The 21620-nt window shown below is 55.0% G+C and overlaps 3 protein-coding genes across 3 annotated transcripts; 1 reads left to right on the forward strand and 2 right to left on the reverse strand.

The window, feature by feature from the left end:
* Positions 1-31: 31 nt before the first annotated feature.
* TGME49_265830 (phosphodiesterase/alkaline phosphatase D family protein) lies at positions 32-8376 on the reverse strand. The gene is made up of 8 exons (XM_018781411.1): positions 6003-8376; positions 5552-5671; positions 4153-4647; positions 3719-3788; positions 3363-3474; positions 3049-3195; positions 2184-2409; positions 32-1490 (listed from the first exon to the last, which is right to left on the reverse strand). Exons 1-8 carry the CDS (start codon positions 6721-6723, stop codon positions 1093-1095), a joined length of 2289 nt encoding a protein of 762 aa, XP_018636290.1. The 5' UTR covers positions 6724-8376; the 3' UTR covers positions 32-1092.
* Positions 8377-9401: 1025 nt separating this feature from the next.
* On the reverse strand, positions 9402-14766 carry TGME49_265820 (Las1 family protein; the record flags this gene model as incomplete). Its single annotated transcript, XM_002368650.1, has 1 exon — positions 9402-14766. One exon carries the CDS (start codon positions 14764-14766, stop codon positions 9574-9576), a length of 5193 nt encoding a protein of 1730 aa, XP_002368691.1. The 3' UTR covers positions 9402-9573.
* An 812-nt stretch (positions 14767-15578) lies between these two features.
* TGME49_265810 (hypothetical protein) lies at positions 15579-20349 on the forward strand. Its single transcript, XM_018781410.1, has 4 exons — positions 15579-17016; positions 17230-17686; positions 17955-18601; positions 18965-20349. Exons 1-4 carry the CDS (start codon positions 16426-16428, stop codon positions 19067-19069), a joined length of 1800 nt encoding a protein of 599 aa, XP_018636291.1. The 5' UTR covers positions 15579-16425; the 3' UTR covers positions 19070-20349.
* The last annotated feature ends 1271 nt before the right edge of the window (positions 20350-21620 follow it).

Raw genomic sequence — 21620 nt, forward strand, 5'->3', positions numbered from 1 at the left:
GTGCGAAAGTCGATTTCCGCAAGTGTGTGTGGGGAGTAGGTTGTGAGAACGAGAAAGGTAACAAGTTCAAGCGTTGATTAACTACACGCATCCGCAACCGACAAGGAGGTGACGGACGCGAGCAAAGAAAGAACAAAGAACCGGAAAAATGAGAAATCTCTTCAGGCCTCTCCCACAAACACGGGAGACGCAGAAAACGTTATCCTCTCGTGTCTTGCTGTCGAAAGAAAACCTAGAAGAAAGGTCTTTTTTCTGCGTCCAGAATCCAATGAGAAATCTGGAAAAAAACGCTTCTGTCGTTCTTCGTCTGCGCTGTGCCTTGGCTGCGGAGATGCGAGAAGGAAGCAGGACGAGGGGAGGAGACAACGCGACGGAGAAAAAGGAACAAGAGCATCTTCGTCTGAACTGTCGACGTCCTCAGAGGTCTCTCTCTGAGAAGATGACACGACAGCACCTCCGCGGGCCGTCTGGAGTTTCTGTCTCGGAGAACAACGACATTTTTCTGAGAGAATCGAAACTCTCCGCGGCGCCTTTCGAATTGTCTGTGACTCCGCAGAGAGCTCGTCGCCTTTTTCTCGCGTCGCCCATGTTCTTCTTGTCCTCTCGTTCTCTGGTCATTCATCGGCTTCCCTCTCCGCCAAGCGTCCGATCTGATTCATTCCTTTCTTGCCTCTCTCGTTCTCTCCAAGTCTCAACGTTTTCTCTTCTATCTTTCTCTGACGCTTCGCTCCTCCTGACTCCTGCGCCTCCGTTTGCCCTCTCGTACAAGCCGCCTCTTCCTTCTGCTCTCTCGATGTCTCTTTCTCGATCTATTGATCCAGGCACAACTCTACATTTTATCTCTGCATCTACTTCCATTCTGTCTCGTCTACCTGTCTATCTATTTCGGTCTCCATTTTGCTCGTCTACCTCTTCTGTCTATGCTATCTGTCGAGCGATCAATGGCACCGAGTCTATCTGTCTCTTGGGTCCGCCTTTGTCTTGCGCCTCGCGGCTTCTTCAGCTGCTCTCGCCTCTCTTTTTTTTCTCTGCTCTCTGCTTCCCTTCGCGTTTTTCTCTGTCTTCTCCGTCTCTGCGCTCGCGCCGCCCTCCTCAGCGACAGCCGCCTCGACCTCCCTTCTTCCTCTCTGTCTTCTGCTCTCCAGCCTTCGATTCTTCTGTCGCATGTCGCAGGACGCCGCGACGCCTGCGGCAGATCCTCACGACGAGGAAACAGAGAAGCGCAGGGGGCAGAAGAAGAAACAGAGGCCACAGAAGCCACAGCAGAAACGCCTCAGTCCAGGATCGCGGATGCAGGACCACCGCGGGAGTCGGAGCTGAGAACTCTGCAAAGTTTTGCCTCGCGAAAGCGGTCCCCCGCGCGCGGCTGTCCGTCTCCCTCGCAGGCGGAGACGCAGACGCAGGACGCGTGGAAAACGTCTGCTTCGCTGACAACCCCACAACGCCGGTGCTCGAGTCTCGAATTTTCAAGTCGAGTTCCACGAAAGCCACTGACAAAGCAGAAACAGCGAGCGCACAAAAAAACCGGAACTGCCGTGTACGTACACCCGAGACACTCCCTGCCAACGCAGGCACCTCCACCTGGCGCCTGCTTCCAAATCAACCCATTCGCCCAGATCGGACGGAGACATTCAGATATGCATATACAAGCATTTATATATCTGCAAGCATATATATATATATATATATATATATATATATATGTACGTGTAAAAGGGTCCATATATATATATATACATGTACGTGTAAAAGGGTCCATATATATATATATATATATATATATACATGTACGTGTAAAAGGGTCCATATATATATATATATATATGTATATATATATATATACGTCTATGTATAGGTGTACTTTAGAGATATTCATGCAAAGAGACCAAGCATTCCAGGTGCGTAGGTGTGAGGACGACCTGCGTCTACGATCCCTGTCAGATCCGTTCACAGTCAGAGAGGAGACTGGGGACTGAAGACTTTCTGAAGACCTCTTGGTGCTTGATTCTCCCCCCCATGAGAGGCCATTCGACTGAGAGAGCTTGTGTGTGTGTGTTGTCTCTCTCGATTCTCACAGGCATCTCACTCGGACTGAAATTTCTTAGTCGAATCGGCACCCAAGTCCTGTTCATTTTTCAGCATATCCCCGACAAAAAACGTTCACATTTTTACGAGACACTCACCGGGTCCGAGGCGCGCGGCATCTGCATGGCTGCGGATTTCCTCCTCGTTGGCGTTCAAGTAGCGAACGTCGAGGACTCCGAAGTTCCGGTGTACGTAGACATCGCTCGGCTGCCTGCGGTGGTTGCTGTAGAAGGGGAGAATCAATTTCTCGAGCAAAAGGCGCTTCCAAAACGAGTCCCCAGCAGTGTGAGTCATGCCGCTGCTCGTCACCTCCAGAACGTTTCTCTGCGAAAATGGAGCAGCCGAAAATCTACCACTTTGAAACGACAGAGTTCCTGAGCGCGCCCCTCCAGCCAGGGAGGGTGCCTGGACACCAACTGTGAATTCGGTTCTGCAGAAAGCGGCTTCGAAACCTCGCGAGCGACATGCTCCACTCAACGAGAATAAGTACTCTCGATAAAATGAAAACTTGCGCTCGAGCGAAACTCAGTTCCCGAGAAGCAGAACGCGCGACCCGTGCTTAGGCCACAACTCCAGCGTTTCCGATAAATTCTTCTCCCCTGCATGCGCATGCAAACACCCAGGCTCGGCGAAATGCCGACACGAGAAGAACAGTCTCTCTGCTCACGAACGCGTTGCCCTACAACTGACTTCACACATGCAAACAGACATCGAAAAACACAATTTTAATTACCCATGTATAGATGCAGAATATATGCAGAACAGCAAAAAGGAGTAAATGCTTATATACATATACATATATATATATGTATATATATATATATATGTATATGTTTTTTTATCAGCATCTGGCTGCGAACACGGCATCTCGCTCCGGTTGTGGAAAGTGAACTGCCTACAAGACTCCCTGTATGAATGCATGCATCTGAAGCTCGTGTGAGACTGGAAGTTCTTCGAACTGACTTCGCTTCCAGAGATTTCTCCGAAGTGGACGTCGCCAGAGAGGAAGAGAACTCCTGCAGGTTTGGTGCTTTCGAGGAGGTCGATGAGACGTTGCTTCGCTCGAGGAAAGTGCCCCCAGCTCTCGACAAGGGGAAGAGTCGTCGAGACCTGAAGGGAGGCGAAAGCATTGGACTCCAGACCAGCCTGCTGATTCTGTCACGCAAACGCGTTCCACCGTTCCTGATGCCTCTTTCCGCGGTGGGTCGGCGAGACGGAGCAAGGAAGCACCGCGCTGCGACATGACGTAGTATATTCGCGACGCGTCGTCCGCTTACTTGAATGGAGGAGACGATCAGGTGTACAGACGCTGTCGAGTTCGTCAACTGCGCCTCTAGCCATCTCCACTGCTCCTCGCCCAGAATGTCACCTTCGTAGTTTCCTCCCAATCTGAGAAGCCGCGACGACGCAGACACGAGAGAAACAGTCGAGCGCGCGAGCCGAGCACGGTGACACCGCCGGACGCGAAGAGACTGCGGAGAGACAGCAGAGAGAGCCGCGACCACAGCGCGCTGATGTCGAAGAGAAGGAGGAAACACCCGAGAAGAGAGCGACGACGAGGCACACAGCGAGACGAAAAGCACCGAGCTGTGAAATACGACCTCTGTGTCCGTACACCCCCGTAAACACCTACGAAAAAAGGTGACAGAACATGCGCGTCGACGCCGCGATGAGCGCCAGCCAACTGGCGTTCGCCAGCATTCCTGCGAGAAGGAAATGCAGAAGAAAACGACAAAAGAGAAAACTTGGAAGCAGGCGACAAGGCGCGTCCCCTCCTCGAAAGAAGCGCGGCGAGGAGACAACACCCCTCCACCTGTTGCTCTCCCCTCTTCAGCGGTGGCTTCTCTCTCCGTTGTTTGCTCGCGCGGCCTCAACGACCCCCGTGCGAAAGCGAACCACAAAGCTGATTCGATACGGAAACAGCTGAGAACACCGAGCGTCGAATCCTTCAATTGCTCCAAGCTTTCACAGCGCCAAAAGGCACCGACGTCATCGCTGCAGGCGACCTTTCGTTCGAACCTCGCGCCTGAAGAGCATCCAGGAAAAGATGCTTCGCAGAAGGCTAACCGGCGCTCGGGATGACATGGTTGTCGCGTTCGTATCGGGTGTCGAGGAGAATCAACTTCACTTCTGTTCCTGGAAGGAACTTTCCTTCTCCTTCTCTCTGGCCAAACTCGCGGTCTGCGTCTCCGTTCGTTTCGCTGTCCGTTCTCGGCTCTTCCCTCGCGCTCTCACTCCCAACCTGTTCCTTGTCTCCCGCTGCTGTGCGCGTCTCTGTCTCCTTCGCTTCCTCAGTGCGTGGCGTCGCCTCGTCCTGCTCTGCTGCGCCTCCCATCCTTTCTCTTTTCTCTTCGATCTCTTTGTTCTCTTCTGCCGCTGTTCGATGGACTCCGTGAGGCTTGGCCGCTGAAGCAGACGGCACAGGAACGCCGAAAACGTGAGAAGAGTAGACTCCGCGACGTCCCTGGCGTCGCGGCGACTGTGCTGGAGTGTCCAAGAAATCCAGAAAAGCTTGTTGGAGCTGCTCCCGATTCTTCTGGAACCGCCCGCCGTCGTTCATGCCTGCCGAGCACAGAGAACGACGAAAAAACGGAGAAACGTCGACGCGCGTTCTCCGTTTCGACCCGGCGAAACGCACAGAGAGACGAGACGTAGGAGGGTACAAAGAGAAACTCGAAATCCCTCAGACGAGGCTGCGGCCTTCCGACGCGCTGCCCCAAGAAGAAAACAAAAACACAAGCGAAACTCGCTCGCATCCGCCTGCAAGCAAGTCCTCATCCGACGGAGAGCCAACACTGGAGAGAAATCAAGAGTCACGGGCAAAGAGAGAGAGACGCACCACACAGAGAGATACAGCGAGACAAGGATAGACTGACAGACATTTCGAGAGACACAAGACTCGTACACAGACAAGTACAGAGAGATGCAGACAGAGGTGCAGATATCAATACCATCTCAGTATATACGTATATATACAGAGAGATATAGATAAATTGACAGATAGAAAGATAGATTGACAGATAGACACAGATAGATATAGATAGATATAGATACAAATATAGGTAGATAGATTGAAACAGAGAGATAGACAGATACAAAGAGAGAGATAGACATAGATAAACAGAGATGGATAGACAGATGCGTTGAAAGAGCGATAGGGAGATAGATATAGAGAGACAACTGTCGAGAGATAGATAAAGGTAGATCCCTTTTTAGCGAGGTAGTTCATGACAAAGAAGCGTGTGACCGCCGATGGAGACAAGACGCCATCAGCTGATTCAGAGTTTGGCTTTTTGATCTCACATGAAGTTTGTGAAGTTCGTAACATGCAACAGAGGCTACCAGAAAACGAGTGTTTTCTTTTTGTTTGTTCTGGCTTTCTTCTCTTTTCTTTCCTCTTCTTTCTTTGCTCCTCTGTTCTTTTCGCTCTCTTCTTTCTCTATTTTCTCTGCATGCGACTCCTGACCGTAGTCGTGGTCATCCCATGTGCCATCGAGGAAGTGAAGAGAGGCGCGAAGTTCGCGAAACGGATCGACGTCCTTCACTTGCTTCAGCGCCAGCCGGACGGCGGCGACGTCGTGTGACTCTGCGAGCAGAAAGCACAGCGCGCGCGGCGGTTCGCAGAAGCGTCGACACACGAGAAAACGACGCGAGGTCCGAGGAAGAGGGACCGTCAGATGCGGCAATACGCCGCTCGCGAGAGACCGCGCAGTCCAGCAGAAGACGCGACAAGAGACAAACGCGAACCGAAGGCTGGAGAGAACAACGAAGACGAAGAGACCGGAGCGCCGTACGCGGTCGTTCTGTTATTATCTAGGACTGAGCTGCGCTTCTCCACTGGCGGCTGTGCAAGTAGATTTGCTTCAAAGGTTTCTTCCCTCAGTGTGTCAACCGAGGCTTTAAACCTGCGAGCCTACGCGCGTATCCTGCGTCGCCCATCCAGATCCAGGCGTTCGGAGACTGTTCTTTGACGCGGTGCCAAACTGCATTTTCCAGACGCCGCAGCTCGCGTCGCCTCTCGGCCTCGGCCTCCAGACGCTCGCGCTCCGACAGAAGCAGCGCGCGCAGAGGAGACAGCAGAGACGCTGCTTGCTCGTGTGTCTTGAAACACGAGCCAAAAGCGAGTCGCCGCAACGGGAACGCATGCACTCCGTCCGCGGCCGACGGTGAAGGAGAGAAAGAAGGTGAAGGGGACGAAGAGCCGGAGGATGCATCGGGAGACGAGTAAGAAGAGTAAGAAGAGTAAGAAGACTGGGGAGAAGAAGAGGGAGACTGAGAAGACGAGGAAGAGACAGCAGAGGCGACGGAGACAGAACAGGCAGCACCCGTAGTTTGGGAGAGTGTCGAGTTCGCCGCAGAGAAGAGAGAGAAGGACGGGGAAGACGGGAGAAGAGCAGGGCGAGCACTTGCAAGGATGAAGAGAAGCGCAAATCGAAGAAGCCGACAACGACTTTGGAGCTCTTTCCAAGAGAGAACGTGAGTCTCAAAGATGGCAAGTCCCGGGAGTGAAAAGGGGGAAAGAGTTGAAGGCGGCTTCTCGCCTCTGAGCTGAGGAGATAAAAGGGTCATTTCTGGGAACTGGAATCCGAGCGTCTTCGATGCGCCAAGTTGTGTGAATTTCAATGCACACAAGGCCATCCCTAGGCCTGGAACCGTTTCTACGTCCTTGACTCCTCAATCGAGGAGGAGGCGTCCTTTGAGTACAGCCTGATTGACGCGAGAATTTTCTCGAGACGCACCGCGCTCCGAGAAAACACGAACACTGTGACTCAGTAAACAAGGACCTCGGAGATGTAAAGGTGGAATTGGGAGAACAGCCGAGGTGACGCTGGCCGACCTCATTCTCTCGGCCTGCACCAGCCGCTCGATGAGGTCACCAGTAACAAACGTCAGTTTTGGATGGAATTCCTTTCAAAAACTCCTCACACTAAAACGCGAGAAACGCCCATTCAGGCACAAGGTAAACCGTGGTAGTCCGAACCGGCAAACGCGTCCTGAGTTATCTGGCTGTGTTGACGGTCCGTCCTCCAAACGAAAGTCGCTGGTAGGAAGACGCGTCCGACTGAATCTGTTTCATATGTCTCGCGGACGGGACGTCGGTTCTGGTTTCCCCTTCTCGGTGCAGAGAAACGCGCGAAAGCTCGCAGAGGCGCGCGAAGGACGGAGGAGACGTCAAGCGAAAGAGATGCAGGAAATGCTCCGAGAAGCAGAGAGGGGTCCGAGAAGCAGGGAGGGGAACAGAGGGCGAGATTCAGAGTGGACCACGGAACGGGGAACTGGGGAAGCGGCGGCAGCGGAAGACATGCCAACAGAGAACAGCCTCCAGAGAGACCCTGAGGAACTCTTGAACGCTTTTGAAGAAAACGAGAAGTGTGCGGGAACACAGAAAGGCTCCTCGAGAGGAAACGAATGGCGAAGAACTCGAGATTTGCGGACGAAGAAATGGTGTGTTGCCGCAGGCGCGTCCGGTGTCGGTACACCCCCGAGTGTGTGTAGGCTGTGAATGGCGTTTGCTGTCGCCGAGGAACGGGGAAGAGGGGAGAAAAACGGGGATGAACTCCTTTCGCAAGAATGCTGGCAAGCAGTGAGCGACTGGCACTTGAAGAAAGCAAGAAACTCGACTTCAAGAAAAGGAAAAGCTGGATTTGGGGGCGCTCTGGCGACTTCGGCGTTCCGCTTGGCGTACTCACTAGAAGTCGCAGCGAAACGAGTGGAAGAGGCAGTAGAGAACAGAGTGAAGATCGGGGAAAACTGTTTTCAGCTCCTTGCGAACTTCGGAAGAAGAGACACAACTCTCGATTTAACTAAAACCTGGATGAAATCGCCACCCTCTACTAATAAAGAAATCGACAGTTGAACTCGCACATCGGCCCCAGCTGTCGCGCAAAGAAGGTCACGCTTTTTCTGCTGGCCAATTGAGGACCTTGCAGGTTCTTTCCGCAGGTTCTTCTTTGAAACCTTTTCTCTCGAGATCTTTGAGATGTCCGACAGAAGTAAAGGTTCGGAAAAAAGTGAGGGCGTTGTTTTAGCCAGGCAAAGACTGTGGGATGGACGATGGGAGACAAAACACACAGACTCTTCGCCGAGACATAGGTTGAGACACGCAGACTTTCCGCTGAAGTTCATCGAGGAAAAGGCAGTCAGAAATCAGAAGAAACTTGATGAGACTCTGGAAAAGAGTGAACGTTTACCATCAAAAAAACCAGATTTTCTTGCGCGACAGCAGGTGTGCACACCGAAAAACCCAGAGACTCCAACTCGTAGCGGTGACAACGTTCGTGGCGGGTGGTCCGAACGGCTCTTCAGGTTTTCGATCTGAGGAAATTCTGCAAATTTTCAGTGAATTTGGCGAGACCAGACGGTCTGCGCTTCCGGCCTTCCTGCCGCACCCTTGGACGCCGAAATCAACTTGCGCGCTGTCCTCCCCTTGCTTGTCTTTTTCGGGCAACAGACTTCCGCCAGGAGAGACACTGCAGTGTCTCCTCGTTCCAATCACTTTAGTCGTTCTGCACAAATTCTCCCACCGAGGTTCTCTGCAGAGAACCACTCTCGCTGCGCAGTTTTAAACAGCCGCAACAGAGGAAAAGCGACTTCACAGCAAGCCTTCACAGATCCCCGCATGGGCGAAAAAAAGAATCTCAAACTTTTCTCTCATCAGGAGTGTGAGGAGGCGAGGGCGCTGCGAGGATCCACTTTCCATCTGAAACGCAAACTGGGGCCATCCCCGCCGACAGCCTTTCCAATTCGAGGAAAAGCGTTTTTCTACTGAAGCACGCACACTCACTTTTCTCGCTCCTGCGGCTTCTTTGGGAACTCAGCGTTTCTCCGCAAGAGATTCGACGCTTCGCATTCTTGGACAGCTGTGCTGACTCAGTTTTGAGCAACTCGGCGGCTCTTTTCTTTATTCTGAAGGGCTTCAAGAGTTGCTACGAGCCTATAGCAGACGAGGTCCTGCAGTCGCCATGGTTCGCTAAACAAATGGAGAAAGTATAGGCTACCACAAATGTGTACTTTTGTAAAAATCGGGGGAGACAAAGTACTCGCGTAAGACCTGTAAAGACGACGAACAAGTGTTTAGAAGAGAGGCTCTCATGCCTTGGCTGTGCAAAAGGCTCTCTGGTTTCCGCTCTCAGTTTTTCGTTGTGGCTGTAAGTGAAATGTCAGTACACCCTCCAGAGACGTTGACGATCGTCTTCGCCTCTCGGTTTTTACATCTTCTCAGCTACACTGGTGTCTCTCTTCTCTTCGTCTCAAAGACGTTTAGCTCTGCCTAGCCGAGTGAACGGGAGGATCGGCAGTGCACGGTTGAGAAATTGCAATTTCCATGTCAGCTGAAAACGCGCCTCCCCTCACCAGCCCTCAACTGCGTAGCAGCGACTCTGCATGCGTCGCAGAACTGGAGTCCCTCTCAGGCTCCCTGTCTCCCCCCGCAAAACGCGAGCAGTGCTGTGCTTCGTAGCGGCTCTCTCAGGCGCAGACAGACGGTGGTTACTGCGCCAAATGCAAGTCGAAGAAGACGACCGAGTCGACCGATGCAGGCGTTGTTGCCTCCGTCCCTGACACCTCGCGTTCTTCACCGTCGCCAGCGTATGAGGAACGACATTCCTCTTCCTCATCTTCCTTCTCTCGGCCGAAAACCGCAGGCTCCGCCTCCACCGCAGGCTCCACTGCGCGCTTGCCTTGTCGCCCCCTCGCTCTGCGCCTCCTCTTCTTCTTCAGACGCTCTCCAAGTGTCTGTCTCAGGTCCTTCAGCAGGCCAGTTTCTCGGACTTCGACCTCGGCCTCGCGCGCGCGCTTTCCACTCAAACGCATCTGCATGCGCCTCAACTCCCCTTCGTCCGGCATCCTTCCCTCTGCTCCTTCTTCAGCTTCTTCTCTTTCTTCGCTCCGCGGCGCGGGTCTTTCCTCCTCTTCCCGCCGAGGAGGCAGGTCGCAACAGCTCGGTGGCACTCGCGTGAGGAACTGCAGAACTGACAAGACTCTGTCTGCTCTCAACGGTCTCTCTGTCGCTCTCGAACTTCCATCTTCTCCTCCTTCGTCTTCCTCACTGTCGGAGTCGAAGCGCATGCAAAACGCCTCCCGACTCCAGCCCGACCCTCCGGTGTACATACAGTACGGTGTCTCTGCAGCGACTTCCTCCTCTTCGCTGGAGTCCACGAACTCCACTGCGCAGCGCTCCGCCTCTCCTTTCTCGACTGTCTTTCCTCCGCAGGCGTCGCCGACGCTGGTGTCTCCCCATTCGTCTGGGGACGCTGCAGAGGCGCATGCGCTCCCCCACTCGCTCCGGCTTCTCCAGGGTGTCTCTGTCTCTCGAGTCGAACGCACAAGTCGCGTTTCCTGCTCGGCCTCTCCAAGTTGGAGCTCGGGATCCTCCGCTGCGCCGGACGCGAGGAGAAGTACGGCGAGACGAAAGAGGGAGACATTTCTCTTCTGCAGAGCCGAGGAAAGTACCGAGTTCACACGGCCCAGCGCAGCGGCGATCGCCGCAACCGTCCTCAGGCGAAGCTCCCGCAACCACGGGGAACAAGGAGGAAGGGAAGAAGTCGAAGAAGAAAGAGAAGAAAGAGGACGCGAAGCAGAGGGAGACAGTTCATCGGACGACGACCCGGAAGAACCTGGAGGAGACGCCGACCCAGCGGCAGGGACTGCTGAACAACCGACAGAGGGCGAAGACGCATGCGAGGCTCCAAGACTGGAAGCAGACTTAACAGAGAAAGCGCCAGTCTGGGGCGTCTGGGCCGTCGCCGACGGAGTCTGCGTTCTGCGCCAATCCGCGAGCGATCTGTCGAAGTTGCAGAGGCGCTTCGCTGCGTCATCGCTCCTGCTTTCTCGACTTTTCGTTTTCTCTGCGTTGGCCGCCCCCTGGAATGCCTCGCCGAGGCTTTTCCGCTGCCGAGACGCCCGATAAAAACGAAGAAACGCTGAACAGTGAAGAATTGCTGTCGGCCCTACAAGGCTCCACGCCGAGGCCAAGCGCTGTTGCGCCGCGACGACGAGACGCCCGAGCAAGCATTCGCGTTGCCTAAACGCGCGGTTCTTCTCTGGGTCGGCAGCAGGCGCGAGCGCGGCCGAGCGAGGCGGCCGCAAGCCACTCGGAGGTTCCGCGGACCAACCCACGTCGCTCGACCCCACCACCGGAGAGCGGCCGCTCGAGTCGCGTCTTGACGAGTCACGCAGAAGACGTGGAAGGCCTTCTTCCTCGTCTTTGTCCGAGTTCTGTCCCGAAGAGCCTGCCTCCTCGCGCAGTCCAGAAACGCCAGCTGAGAAGACGCGAGGAGAGAAGCACGGAGAGGCTCGACGCGCTGAAAGAGAGGACTCGTTCTCGGCCTCTCTGCCAGTTTGGAGAGCAAGCGACGCTTCCTCCTCAAAAAGGAAGTAGTAATGTGCGTAGTGGTGGAGCACAGCCATCACGCCCAGAGAAGAGACACCCGTTGTCAAACTTCCTAACGGATCCACGTCTACTATCTCTTCCTCTCCTTCGCTCGACTCCCCTGTCTCTCTCTCCTCATCTTCTCTTCCTTCCTCTTCTCCCGCTTCGCACTCTTCTTCCTCCTCGTCTTCTCCGTCTCTCTCATCTTCTTCGTCTGCACCTTCTCCTCCCTCCTCGACATCTCCTCCCTCTTCATCTTGTTCTTCTTCTTTTCCTCTCTCTTGGTCTCTTCCTCCCTCGTCGTCTTCGCTTTCTCCTTCGTCTTCCCTTTCTCCTCTCTCGTCGTCTTCGCTTTCTCCTTCGTCTTCCCTTTCTCCTCTCTCGTCGTCTTCGCTTTCTCCTTCGCCTTCCCTTTCTCCTCTCTCGTCGTCTTCGCTTTCTCCTTCGTCCTCTTCTTCCTCTCCTTCGTCGCGTTTCCCCTCCTGATCTCTGTCTCTCCTTCGCTGCGAGACGGAAGCACCAGAAGAAGTGGAGGATAACCGCGGGAGCGAAAACGGTTGCATGAACGTCCCGGCGAAGAGTGGCAGCCACGACAGCAGATTGCGAGTCATTGAGGTGTACATACACCGCGCGCAACGTGCAGAGTCTCCACCGTTCTGTCCTGTGCAGGTTCCCAAGTGGGATCTCCACCGCGCAGCCTGAGGGTCCGAGTCTTCTGCGCGTTCGTTCTTCCCAGAGAATACTTTCTCCGCGCGGATCCGTGAACCTTCCGAACTGCACTCCAGCTGAGGAGACGACCCACCGCCTCCCCTCTCCCGTTTCCGAGAGCCGCCTGCTGAACAAGGGAGAAGCAGCTGCTGCCACAGCCTCACTCGCCGCGCGGACGCGTCAGCCTGGCTTCGCACCTCTTCGCTGGGGTCTCCCGACAGTCGAGATCCACCGCCTCCGCGCAGCGGATAAGAGTTCTTTTCTCCGCAGTCATGATGGTCGACAACGCGCTCAGGCTGCGACGAACTCTCCCCCGCTGGAGGCGACTCAGGCGCCACCCCGGCAGAGGAAGCAAACAAGTCAGAATCAGACGACGGAGACGCAGAAGATGAAGGAGAAGAAGAAGCAGAGGCAGAACAGGAAGAGGAGGAAGACGGTGAAGACGAAGGTGAAGAAGAAGAAGGTGAAGATGAAGGAGAAGAAGAAGGAGGAGAGGAAGGAGAAGACGAACAACCGAATGGCGAGGAAGGAGACAAAGTCGAGAGAGGCGTCTGAAGATTGTCTTTGGCGCAGGCTTGTGTTTGAGAAGAGTCTGTCGGCGTCGACTTGTTCATCGGAGACAGCCCCGAAGAGAGGCTAGAGCGGAGAAACGCGTGATGAGACGAAGCACAGACAGATGCAGTTTCCTCTTTGTCGGAGTCGAAGCAGAGAGGATCTCCGTGCAGGAGAAGCAGAAAGAAGCGGGAAAGACAGTCGACGGCGAACGCTGGCGAGAGGAGCGGCAGAAGCTGGAGAAAGAAGAGCTGAAGCACAGGGTAGGACGCAGCATCGAAGGTGGCCATGAGACCCTCAACGCAAAAAGAAACGGCGACTTCTTCGTAGACGTCTGCCTCGAACACCTGCTGCTGAAGCAGTGTACGTACACCCCAGCCCGCGCGGCCAACGCCGCCGTCTTCAGTTGCCCACTCGAGCAGCTCCGTTTCGTGCCGTTTCCCGAGTCTTTGTCGGCTCTTCGTCTCTGCGAGGATGTCGCGTTGCCTCCACCGTCTGGCGCTCTGCTTCGATGGCGGCGGGATGCGCTTCTCTTCACAGCCACCCTCCTCGGACTCACGAGTCTGCGAGGAACCTCCCGAAGCTGCCGCAGCCAAACCAGCGTCATCGTCAGACAGCGGCGAGACAGAATCACCGCCTGTTCGCGAAGCAGGTGGAAGAAGTGACAGCGACGCACGAGGAGTTTCCGGTAGTCGCTTGGCGCTCCGAACTCTCCATCGCTTCACCACACGTCCGAACCGAGACGCTCTCCGCTCGAGACTCGCCACGAGCGCCTCGGCCATGTCGCCGGGTGTACGCACACCTCGGGTGGCGGCGCGGAGTGTGGCGTCGGCAAGGGGGTCCCGAGCGGCATCTGCGAGCTGGTTGTCCATAGCAGCTTCCACAGACGAGGCTCGCCTTCGAGCCTCTCGATTCGCGCGCTGCAGCACGACGGGGAGAGGCTTGCTGGCCCTGACGAGCGCCGCGGCAGTCGCCAGCCAGGCGGTCGCGAGGTGTACGTACACGCCACCGGTGGGGGCGCTGTCTGTCGCTCCCAGCAGTTGGTCGAGGCGGTCCAGCTGGGGGCTCCACCAGAGGCGGCAAAGGTGATCGAGAGCAGTCAGGGCGCCTTCGCGAAGCAGGGAGAGCGCAGGGAGACTTTGGTGCGTCGCATCATGGCGCATCTGAACGAGCTCTTGATGAAGGCCGAGTTCCGCGGCAACGGCCGCGACCGACCGCGAGAGGGCGCGCGTCCCCACGGCGTCGACGAGGCGATTCACCGTACGCACGATGCTCATGGCATAGGCGAGCCTTAATGCGGGTCCGGAGAGAAAGGTTTGCATGCGCCGCGCGGCACCGGAGGCGGCGAGCTCGAAAGACGAGGAAGAATCTACAGGGTGAGAAGAAGCACAGCCCAGAAGCGGATCCCGCAGAAGGACATCCAGCAAGACCCCCGTGACCTCGACAGGCACTGGAAGTCTCCGATCTCGAAGCCTCCAGGCGCCGATGTGCATCGCGGCTTCTTCCCAGGACGCGCGGACAGAGGCCAGCTTCAGCGTTGCCGAGTCTGGCAAATCGGCGCCGCGAGCTGCATTTCCGCAACCGTCCTCTCTGCATGTGTCTCTCTGTGCACTGGTCGGCACCCCAGCTCCGTCCGGAGAACCTCCCCTGCGCATGCGCCCCAGAACGCCCGCGTTCTCGGTTTCGTTCCGCGAGCTCCCTGACGCTACATGGAGAAGCAGAAGCGCTACGCGTCGAAGCTGCTGCAAGTTCCTCCACGGAGCTGTGCGCAGTTTCCGTCGACCGCCAGGCTCGCAGAGGAACTCCGCGCAGCAAGGCCCCGTCCGACTCACGCTTCTCCGCCACTTCTCCAGGAGAGACAGCGAACCTTCTGCGAGGTTTTTTTCCGCAGTCTTCGCCAGCTCCAAGTCCCGCCTCTCCTGTGCTGCCTTCCGCGCTCGTGAAGCCGCGACGGCGGCGCGCCTGCACTTGACGCCGCGGCGCGCAGGCTTGGCAGCTGTCGCCTTCTTGGACGGCTGGCGCTGGTGAACTTGGGTGCTGCGCCGGCCCATTGTGAGCAGAAGACTCGCCTGGGCGACCCAAGAAACCTCGTCTACACTGCGTCCCCGTCCCTAGAGCCGCCACCTCACTGTCTCCCCTTCAAACTGTGCATTGTTGACGAAGATGCGCTCAAGGACGCGAACGATCTCAGGCAAAAGTTGACGGAGTTAAACTGGAGGGGTGAAGATCGAAGCTCAGGACGTTGTGCGGTCGGAAGGAACGCTGGGGACGAGAGGGCAGAGAAGAGGAGTTCTATCCGAACAGGAGCAGTGCCTCCACGTCGGCTGCTGAGGAGTCAGTCCATGACTGAAATGGTTTCTAGTAAATATGGAGAGACTTCTCCTGAATCGCGACGCGAGAGAGAGGCGTAGATCCGCCCTTGGGACATGTCTTCCCTTTTGCCCTGCCTGGTTACGCAGAGATCGGATCCTTCTGCAGCGCTGGGGCTTCCAGACAGTCTGAAAGATGCACACAAGCCGAGACTTACAAGTACAAACGAAAGGCAGGACCGCAACAGTCGCCGCTCCGGAGAGCTCCAGTTCTCTTGTTCGTTGCGGACTTACGTCAAGAATCGAATTTCCCTCCATGGATTGAGAGCCCGAGACCGAGGAAACAAGCCAGACGGGACGAAAACGCGGCAGTGCACGGAAACAACGGGGAGAGGAAACGGGCTGAACATCGGCACGACAGGTATTGAGAAGTTTGCCGACAGCGAGCGCATGCACGAAGAAAAAACGGCGACTTCACACGAACTGCATGCCGTTTCCTTGCAGCGCGACAGCTTCGTGCAGGCTGATGACACCAAGCGACTTTCTAAGTATTTCGTAGCTCGGAAGACCGGAAAATGCACTTACCCTGCGCATACGCAAACGTTCTCCATGCGCGAAGACGACTGAGGCGAACTACTTGTCTCTGCGACGGGAAAATCCGTGAACAAACGATCAAGGACGTAGCAGGCTCCACCAAGTGCACAGGTTCTGCAGCGGATGTTCATAACGGACAACCGGAAGAAAGAGTCGGCAAAAATGGGTGTAAGGTGAAGCCTTTGAAGGCTTAAGGCAGACAAACCACATTCGAGGCCAAATCTGTCAAACACGGTAGATGCGCGCGGCTTTCTGTGCGCGAGACGCTGCTGAGGACCCCTCTTGAGTGTCATACCTCTGCGAGAAACGTCACCGAGGCAGAAGACACGAGTCCGAAGGGCAGAAGCGGCCAGTTCCAATAAAGGCAGAATAGCTTTAGTCAAGTTGAGCGCCTCCGGTTTCTGGACGCAGATAATGACAACAGTCGGCAGCGTGAGAGTCCGGACGCGATGAGGTTCATCGAAAGTGTCTGTCGCCCTCGAATCGAAGAACAAGCTGCAGACGGAATGCAGAGAACAGGTTTTCCCTTGCTTCCGTTTTGACGCATTCCCACAGTTGATTTTGTTGGGAGCGACGGCTGAACTCTGGTTTCCGCTGGCAGTTTCAAGAAGCAGATTCCGTTTTTCGCGTTCTAAGCGATTTCGCCCGTGAGACCCTCCCTCGGTGTCTGCGCTGCTTTCCAGTGGGCGTGAGGCGTTTCTGAGCCTACCACAGGCAGAGTCAATCGAGCCTCTCGGGCCAGGAATCACAGCGACACAGCCACTTGCTGGTTGCGGAGTTCAGAAGAGAAGCCGCTGAACCGCAGCAATGAAAGCCTCCTCGGACGCGTCACCTTGTCAACCGGACAACGGTCCTTTCGCAAGTGACTCCGCTCTTCAGCAAAGCGCCAAACCGAACAGGCCGTACGCCTCAAAAGCGTACTGGGAGAGGCGCTTTGAAAAGACGGAGAGTTTCTTTGAATGGTACGCAGGTTGGAAGCAACTGGCATTCGTGGTGTTCGACACGGTTCTCCCGGTGCTTCGTGAGCAGCAAGGCCGCTGTCGAGAAAACAGGGAAAGAGACCTGGATCTGAACTGCTGTGCAGTCGGTGAAGACTGGTCCAACTCTCAAAGACGGTCGGTGCGCGAAGTCTCTGAGAGTACGGAAACAACACCTTCTTGCGGAGACTCCTGCTCCGTGAAAAGCAGACCTGACCACCGAAGCGAAGGAGGGTCAAGCGAGGCGGGCGGTTTTTCCCAAGGCCACAGATTGACCGTTTTCCACGGCGACCAATCTGCAACCGAGTTGCCTAAGTGTGATTCGGAAGTGAACTCGGCAAGCCAGTGGCAGACGCATCTGAAGCAGCGCATTCATCCAGGAGACTCCGCGGGTTCGTATCGCCCAGCTGTCACCGTGATGGTAAGAAAAGAGCCTCCTGGTGTTTTCGCTGATTTGCCTTTTCTTTCCGTTCTACATGTGACGCAGCACATGTTGTCTCTTCTGATTTTCCATATCCCTTTGCGGCGGCGGCGTGTTTGCTCCGATACGCATTTCCTAACGAAAGACTCCCTGCAAGTCCGCCGTTTATGACTCAGCTCTTTCTGCCTTTGTTCCCCGAATCCGCTTCTCCAGCTCGGCTGCGGGACCTCGTGTCTATCACTGGACCTCGAAGAACACGGTCGCTTCCCCCTCGTGTTGAACATCGACTTCTGCAGGAAGCCTCTGGAGCAACTCAGACACCGCGCTCGTTTTCCCCTTTCTTTAGGGTGTCCGTCGTTCCAAGCGACTGCAGGAAATGGAGTTTCACCTGACGGTTGCAGGGATGGCGAGCTCTTCAAAGCATCTGCTTCAGCTTCACAGACCCAGCTGCCTTCCTGGGGGCAAGCAACCCCTGCGGCGTCGGGCGAATTTCCGAGCAAGACAAAGTCGACGGCCGGGGTTCAGCCTCCTTCCCATCTCCTGCACAGTTTCGAGAGCGACAGCGAGACACGGAGAGGACCAAACGCCGGCCGAGGGCAGGTCTGGTTAGAAGCGGATGCAAGAGCCTTGCCGCTGCGAACCGGGTCCGTAGATCTCGTCATCGATAAAGGTAGGCCGGAAGCCACGATGAGTGTCGGGGCGGAAGTGGCAAGAAGGAAATTCAGCAGATTCCCAGCCTGCGAGAGGGGCGAAGCTGTGTGTATGTTGGTCGTTGCCGAGTCGGCAGACTGTTGGTGGAATCCACCTGAAGTGGTACTTCAGCACAGGCAGATGCCGGAGACACCTGGGGTTCGCTTATGCTTGGCTTTCTCGACACAACGCACCAGAAGACGAACGTGCATTTTATGTCGGGAATTTACTGTTTGTACGGTGTCCAGGGCTCCTCGACGCGGTAGCAAGCAGAGATGGAAAGACTGGCTCAGACGCGGAGACGGCGGCGCGCATCCGTTCTGTCCTGCAAGAAACGGGACGAGTGCTGGACCCCAAGGGTTGCCTTCTGCTGATAACACACTCTTCTTCTAAAGCTGTCAAGTATCTCGCTTGCGCACTCTGCTCGATGTACGGGGTCGGAAACTCCGGCCTCGATTCGCTACGAAACAGCACAAAAAACGACCGAGATCCGCACGCTGTCGCTGACAGGAGCCAGCAAGGCGGCGGAAGGGTCATGGAGCAAGAGTTGAACTCCTTGCAGGAGGCGGTGCCACCACTGACACATGCCGTCTGTGAAGCTGATGAGGCAACACACAGGACCAGGCGTTGTTTGCTCTCACGAAACCAGTGTTCTTGCGGGCAGTACTGGGACATTCTTCGGGAAGACACTGTAGCGCTCAGTCCCGCTGTCGCTGTAGCAAACCTTGTGAACGTAGCCCTTTCTGGGCACCGCGGCGAAACGCCGAGCCCCCAGGAATCGACAGGGAACGAAACAGACGCGACACAGTTGCTGGCGAGCAAAGTCGGAAAACCAGGAGAGAACTCAGAGGACAGCGAGGCGACGCAAAGACACGAGAGAAATGCTGCCATCCGCGTAGGTTTCATAGAGAAATCTTAGCAGTCGCGGTGATCCTTGAAGTTCTGTCACAAAGCCATCTGCTGGACACAGTACCTTCCGGCTGGTTGAATGCCGTGGCCGTCTCGTGCTACAGAATTCGAGAGTGCGAATGCCACCAGACCTTTTACAGCTCGTTCCTGTGGGTTTTTCTGGAACTAGAGAGCCTCTCTCTGTGACCAGGGGTCTTTGCGACTAAAAGTAAAAGAAACGTCACGTGTCCCGGTTAGCCTTCACGCGATCTGCTGGCAGAGCAAGGACAAGCTCAGAATTTTTTCCGCATCGCATTTCACAGTGCGCCAAGGTGTCTCTGGGTTTGCGCCTCTTGTTTGCTTTCTCCAGCAGTGGCAGACACTTCAGATCGCAAGGCGTTTCTTTCGATTAGCGCGAGGTAAGTGTTCTCTCATTCGACGGTGTGGGTCCTACCGGGCTTGTCAGCCTTTCTGAAAAAACGCGTCGGCCTGACACAGGTCTGACTTTCTCGTTTCCTCCGCATGTCAGAATCCTGCAGAAAAGAATCACCGAAAGCTCGTTTCCCCCGCTTGTGCTCAGATGCGTTTCTCGCATATGCCTACGGGTGCTGCATGCAAGGCCAAAAGTGCCTGAAGGGTCCACAGAGAGTCTAACTGACGCTCATCGACATGCGTTCTTGCTCAGTTGTGTGTGTAGCGCGGGTCTCCGTGCCCCGTTCTCCTCGGAGTGATGCGCCGAGGTCTTCGCTCGACGAGCAGTCTCTGGAAACCTCTCTGGGGTTAAGCGACGGTGGTCGAGTCGAGAGGACTGTGACGAATGGCGCTGATGCAGACAATGGCGTGGGTGAAAGCGATCAAAACGGAGCTCCAGCGCTTCATTTACGGGAAGCACCGGGGGAGAGCAGAGAATTACGCGTTGACCGAAAGGACCAGGGCCCTCGGCAGGGGCAAGCGATTGGAGAAGGAATCAGAGTTTCTGAAGCGGAGTGTGTGTCCAGAGAGGAAACTGGAGATAACGGAGAGAAGTGTGGAACCGAAGAACGATCCGGCGCTTGCCGCGAACAGACACCGGTTGATACATGGAGTACTGTGGAGAAAAAGAAGACGGACATAAAAAGCGGACTTCCGCTGTCTTCAGCCAAGTCATACGATACACACTTGCTTCGCTCGGTGGTCTACGCCATTACCCTGAGAAAGAGAAATTTGACGGCAACCCTCGACTCGGAAACGAACACCGATGAGTCACTCTATAGCACTACGCTTCCGTAGAAAGAATTAAAGAGAAAGAATGCGCTGGGTATCAATCTTGTTTTTCAGAGTGCTCAGTGCGTGTCCGAGCTTCAGTTTCATCCTTGAGAGAACGGTAATTCGCCGTGCGTGTCGATTCTCGGTTTGAGAAACAGAAGCCCGCGTAGAGCTGGCGGTTTTATTGCACGTCTGCGTAGCAGTGAGGAACACCGCGTCATCGACTTTTGAAAGGCAATATATGTCACGCCCATCATGTGCTTCGTCACTGGTAGCTACTGAGAGGGAAAAATCCTCAAACGAAAACTCGATATACTTACAGGACAACCGCTGTTTTCAGATATCATCTCAGATGCGAGGGACCCCATGAGCTGCTCTACTCTCATGTGTCCCTGTACATCGATGGAAAGGAAGGACTAGCACCGTCAAGCTTCGCAAGATTTGTCGAAACCGCAGGGCTTGCTGAAGAAAGTTGCGGGACCAGTCTGAACCCCGCATCCATTTGGCCGCTGGCTAAAGTCGTAGACATACGAATTTATCAGCGTTCCCCTTACCTGTTTTCATATGGTTTTGCTTCACTTACAATGGGTCACAAGGAGCAGATCCGGTCCCCGTTGCCTACCCCATGGCTCCCAGCATTTTCGTCGTTGGCTTGGTGATTGTCGCCATGAGGGCAAGTGGTACCGCGACAGCGCTGCATGCCCAAGACCTGTGGCAACTGCATTAAGATATAAAACGGAACTTGTTGAACAATACATAAGGGAAAATACGTAGAGACGCAGTAGGATCTGATGTGGCCACCTGTGGCAAAGACAGTTGAGGGTTTCGCTTGACGTTCCAGAACTAGTGTGCGTGTGCTATGGAGGGGCTCCCCTTCCATGGTTCTTCTGAATCTAAAGCACTTCACCCTTTTAGAGCAAGACATCGAAAAACAGACTGCAGCTAGCGAAAAGTTCCTGACACGATGTGCACAGAGTAATTCACTTGTCTATTCCAGCTCAACAACGGGGCGTTTTGCGTAGGCAGCATCCTCCACTTCGTGGCCTGCCGTTCGAATCACTCTCTTTGCGTTATTTGCAGCTGATATATCCCTTAATTCCCGAAGACTAGTGGTGTGGACGGAGTCCTCTGAAAGCAGCTCTTTATCAGCAAACGCCGAACATGAGTGTGAATTTCCTCTATCCTCTTGTGGCACTAGGCAGACCTAGCCGTGCCGGTGATACAACAGTTGCATTTCGCCTCATCACTTTGGAGGACCAGAGTACAGTGCACGCTTACCCCCTCTACCGTACAACAAGGGGTAAACGTGTCAAAGGTTCCCTCGCAAAATGTTCAGTGCTGTGTCCCTTGTCAGCGTCGCCAGCTGCAATTCTCCGACTGTTCTGTCTCTCCCAGTTCCGAGCGGAATTTGGCTCAGTGGGCAGGTCGGAAACAACGACGGCGGACGGCCTTTCCGCCTCGGTGTTATGCCTGACACCAACTTCGCAATTTTTGTCTGCATTTGCTTCATGCAGTTTACGCTATCGCTCGAAAGGCCCGAAACAGGACCCACGACTCGTATCACCCTTGCGAGTTAAAAAAGCCGTCACACCTCATGCATGAGAGTTTTGCCCAGGTAGCTCCCTGCCTCCTGTTTTTCTGGCAACTTCCTGCAGATATGAGTGTACATGTGCGCGTGTCCTCCAAGGAGAAAGTTCGCTGAGCGTGGAAGACAACAAAAGGTGGCAGCGTCCCGTTGCTTTCAAGGCATGCAAATGTGTGTAGCATCGGTGCCCTGGAAA

This window comes from Toxoplasma gondii, chromosome IX, assembly GCF_000006565.2.
Source record: "Toxoplasma gondii ME49 chromosome IX, whole genome shotgun sequence".
NCBI lineage: Eukaryota > Apicomplexa > Conoidasida > Eucoccidiorida > Sarcocystidae > Toxoplasma > Toxoplasma gondii.